We start from the raw sequence: 4,771 nt of genomic DNA on the forward strand, positions 1-4,771 counted from the left end.
TATTAAAAAAATAAGGTTAACGGTTTAATGTTGATAAATTTTTCACTAACTGTGTTATTTACAAAAACTCCAGAAGAGTAGTGATGAGCAGAAAGATCCAGTAGTGATTATTTTATCAACATGGATCAAGTCCACAGTTAGTTGGATGTACAGATGCGAGTTATCTTTCAGATACACACAAGAAGATCATTGCAATTCATGAGAAGAAAGTTGAAATTGATATCAAGAAAGTACGGTCAAGTAAAAATCTAGCAGATTTATTCACTAAAGCATTACCAACTGCATCATTTAAGAAGACTATGCAGAACATTGGAATGCGGAGGTTGATTTATTCACTAAAGCATTACCAACTGCAACATTTAAGAAGATTATGCAGAACATTGGAATGCGGAAGTTTGAAGACCTGTTATCATGTACTTTTTAGGGGAAGTAATGTCTTGAAGACTTGTGCTGATTGTACTCTTTTTCCTTCGCTAAGGTTTTATCCCACTGGGTTTTCTTTTGCAAAGTTTTAATGAGGCAATCCTAAAGCACTCGGCGATACACATGAATACTGTACTCTTTTTCCTTCGCCATTGGTTTTTTTTCCACAGGGTTTTTCCTTGGCAAGGTTTTAACGAGGCATATTCTTAAAATATGGTCATCCAAAGGAGAAGTGCTATAAACTATCTTGAATTGTATGACCACATTTAGCTAGCCATCAAATGCATAGTACTAGTCGTCAAATGCATAGTGCTAGTATATAGTGCTAGTCGTCAAATACATAGTGCATAGTGCTAGCATAGTGAGCTAGCCGTCAAATACATAATGCTAGTCATCAAAAGTATAGTCCCCTTTGTACTCCTATATATATCGTTAAATCCTTTAAAAAATTCATAAGTTTCATAACCTCTCTGAATTCTATCTTCTTTCTCTCTCATTTTAAAAGTTTTATAACACGTTACCACTCTCACTTTTCAATGATTTCATAACATAATAAATATTATACATGTATCATTGACGCGCGACGTACACCTGCGAAAATCCTACGCTTGGCCGCTTCAAAAGTTGAATCTAGAAGAAGGTCAATCTGCCAGTTTTCCTGCTTACACGTGCATCAACAACAGCCGTCCATCTCTCTGAAGCCTGAATGCTCTCTCCCTTCAATCTTCATATGAAGGCTGAGGGAAGAGCCAGAAAGTTCTTTCGTTCCTCCTTCGGTCAGTGCCTTGAAAAGCCACACTCGCGCGCCCGACGGGGAGGAGTCGTCTAGGGAGCTGGTTTAGGAAAACAAGCAATAAAGCATTTTGGCTTAATTCCTAGTTTCCCGGCGGCTGATCTTAGGTATGTTTTCACTCCGCAACTCTCAACCTTTTTAGGGTTTTTTTTCCCTTATTAAACTCGTCGTTAGCTATAAAAAAAAGCGTAAAAAATTTTCTTACCTTATCATGTTATTGAATTTCTCTTAGATCTATTTATTAATTAATTTGTCTTGTTCTTTCTTAATTCAAAGCGAAAAACCGTGAGGAGTATGGAGAGAGAGCTGGTTGAATTGTTCGAAGCTGCGAAGAAAGCTGCAGACGCTGCGGCCTCCGCTGATGGAGGAGCCGAGGAAATCCGATGCCTTGATGCCTTACACCAGCTCAAGAATTTTCCTGTCACTTATCATCTTCTTGTCTCCACTCAGGTGCCCCCTTTTTCCTCCCCCCCCCCCCCCCCCCCTTTTTCAAAATTGTTACAAATAAGTTGCACTGTGTATTTGTTGTACCAGAAGGCTCTTTTCAGAGGACTTCATTTAAAATACTCTGTTTGATTATGCCTTGTTTTTACCCATTTTATCGATTGCATTCTTTATTTAATCGGTATAAATAGTGATTTTCCGATGAGCATGAGGGTGGTGTGAATACGTTGCATTCCAATTTAGATACAAAATAATTTGCTTGTGCTCGTCACACTGCCCCTCAATCAGTTAGCGTCTTAATTATTTTAGATGGTACTCCTGCGTAAATGTTAATATGTGAATTAGGATCACGATGATTATTAAGAATCGACCATTTTGGTGGCACTCGATGTACATCACTGTGCATATATGCCATTTCCCCTTTCCATTTGTTTTATTTGTATGGGAAGCAATTGGGATACGGTATGAAAGGTCCTCATTAATAGGAAAGTTTCTTGTGGACCTAAAAGCGGTGATTGCAATCTGTTATAAGGAGGATGTTGGAAGAGTTGAAGATTTCAATCTTTATGAAGGGGATGTGCAATGAAGGGAGGGCAATCTGGTATGCTCAACTAAAAATTTCACTTAAAAGTGAATATCAATACAACAAAAGAAGTTGCTCGGTACTTTCTGTATTCAGTAATTTTGTTGTTTCCCAATCACTTACAAGTGGTTATTTCATCTTGTTTCACGGTGGACAAAAAAGTATGGAAAAGTGGTTCACTGTCTTATATTCCTTTCGTTTTGTAGTACTCTTATTAATGAGATAATATTCAGTGTAATTAATAGAATGCTTTCTTGTTTCTACTTTTGCTCCTTTCTCTCTTCCAAGAACTCTTTTTATTTGTCCTGGTGAAGCCATTGGTTCCATATTTGCAATTGAATCCCACTATGGATGATGGTTGAAGTAGTCCCGTCTATATTCTATAAATCTCGGTTTGATTGGTGTATTTATAACTAGAAAGATTGTTGGTGAATGTTTTTCGTGATCTATTATGTTAACACTGCTGCGCTATAAGTACTTTGGTTTTATTGCTTGAAAAAACTTGGATTTGAGGTTCTTGTGTTATTTAATATGAAATTCAGGTTGGGAAGCATCTTCGACATCTCACCAGGCATCCCAGGAAGAAAATCCAATCATTTGCTTCCGACTTGATTGAGATATGGAAAGACATAGTGATAAAGGAGACAAACAAAAATAGAAGAAATGAAAGCTTTGATGACAAGGATTCTGTAAAAGTTGAGATAGTAAATCCTGAGACTGCCAAGGTTGAGAAGGATATGAAGACATCTGTGAGGTTTTCAAAGGCTGAAAGTATCAAGGTTGTGAAAACTGAACGCAATGGTATGCCGAGCTTGGAGAAAGTTTCAAGGACAGATGCTGTCAAGACAGGGAGAAAGGCTCGAAGTGTTGATGTTGGCAAGATTGAGAAAACTGATTTAGCTGAAAATGATAAGCTTGAAAAGGTAATCAAAGACGAGAAGCGAGCTTCTGGAGTGAAGAAACCATTAGTAGGTCCCGGTCCACCAAAGCTTATGTCAATGATTAAATCTAATGATACCACACGGGACAAAGTACGAGAGCTTCTTCACGAAGCTTTGTCTAGAGTGTCTGACGAGGCTAATGAGGACATTCAGGATGAAGTGAATGCATGCGACCCGATTCGAGTTGCTGTTTCAGTAGAGTCCATTCTGTTTGATAATTGGGGCAGTTCTCAAGGGGCTCAAAAGGCCAAGTACAGATCATTAATGTTTAACCTTAAGGACGCCAAAAACCCGGACTTTAGGAGAAGAGTACTTCTTGGACATGTCAAACCAGACTGGCTCGTCAACATGAGCACAGCAGAAATGGCGAGTGACAAGAGGCAAAATGAGAATCGATTGATTGAAGAGAGAGCTTTATTTGACTGTGAGCGTGGAGCACCACCCAAAGAGACAACTGATCAATTCAGGTGCGGTCGATGCGGGCAACGCAAATGCACCTACTACCAAATGCAGACGCGCAGTGCGGATGAGCCTATGACAACGTACGTAACATGTGTTAATTGCAATAACCATTGGAAATTCTGTTAGTGTTATTGTCTCTTTCCAGATGCTAGCCATTTTTATTTTTTTATTATTATTGATTATCATGATGATGAGATAATCCATGAAGCCGCTTGGGTGATTGTGCTACTCGAAGCTTTATTACCACTTTGGGGTAAATTGTCTGTTTCATTTTCTAGCCAAACCACCAAAACTCTCACTTCATTCAATTTTAAATTTGAATACTAGATACCTATACCTATATATATATATATATATATATATATATAAACAAACTCAAAGCTCTTCAATTTGAAATATAAGTTGCTTTGAGTGGAAATCCTGCCTTGCACCCCAATGGAAACCCATTGTTCAAACAAATGAGAGGTCTCATCTACCAAATTTAAATTAAACCCAACCTTAGAAAAACTAATACATTTTTCATTTGAGTAATGCCATTAGAAACATATCTGATTCTTCAGCACCTAGTTCGTATAGACAAAATTTGAAGCCAAACAAACATCACAATGTTGCAAATTCTTATCCAGAGGGATCCCTCCGTGCCATAATTGCCAGAGAAAAACAGAGATCTTAAATGGCAAAGCACAGCTCTAAATGAATTTGGATAACATTTTCCTTTGGAGAAAGGGAAAACAGGTGAATGGGATCTCGATAATTCAAAATAATAATAATAATAAAAAATAATAATAATAAAGAAGAGAGAAAAGCTTAACCTCACTTGACAGGAAAAAAGTTCCACGTTCAAACTCCAATTTATGAAATTCGCAATGGAGGTTCCTATCAAATAAGAATTTCGTATTTTTCCCTAGAGTGATCCAAAAGTATTATTGTCATTTGGTTATCTATATGTATCATTTCCAATGAGTGTTAAAGGTGTTGATGTCAAAAAAAGCGCACAACAGGCCGAAAGGAGAGAAAGAATCGTTCCTGGATTATTATGACTATTCGGGTCTCAATCAGTATGGTCTGGAGCCTCCGGCAGTGATCTAGTGCAGCTATACAATATTGGTGCGTACATCCATGACG

General features: G+C 37.8%; 1 protein-coding gene across 1 annotated transcript; it reads left to right on the forward strand.

Moving 5' to 3' along the window:
* Positions 1-1,087: 1,087 nt before the first annotated feature.
* On the forward strand, positions 1,088-3,874 carry LOC122292885 (transcription elongation factor TFIIS-like). The gene is made up of 3 exons (XM_043101431.1): positions 1,088-1,323; positions 1,493-1,666; positions 2,786-3,874. Exons 2-3 carry the CDS (start codon positions 1,511-1,513, stop codon positions 3,770-3,772), a joined length of 1,143 nt encoding a protein of 380 aa, XP_042957365.1. The 5' UTR covers positions 1,088-1,323; positions 1,493-1,510; the 3' UTR covers positions 3,773-3,874.
* The last annotated feature ends 897 nt before the right edge of the window (positions 3,875-4,771 follow it).

Source organism: Carya illinoinensis, chromosome 1 (genome assembly GCF_018687715.1).
Source record: "Carya illinoinensis cultivar Pawnee chromosome 1, C.illinoinensisPawnee_v1, whole genome shotgun sequence".
NCBI lineage: Eukaryota > Viridiplantae > Streptophyta > Magnoliopsida > Fagales > Juglandaceae > Carya > Carya illinoinensis.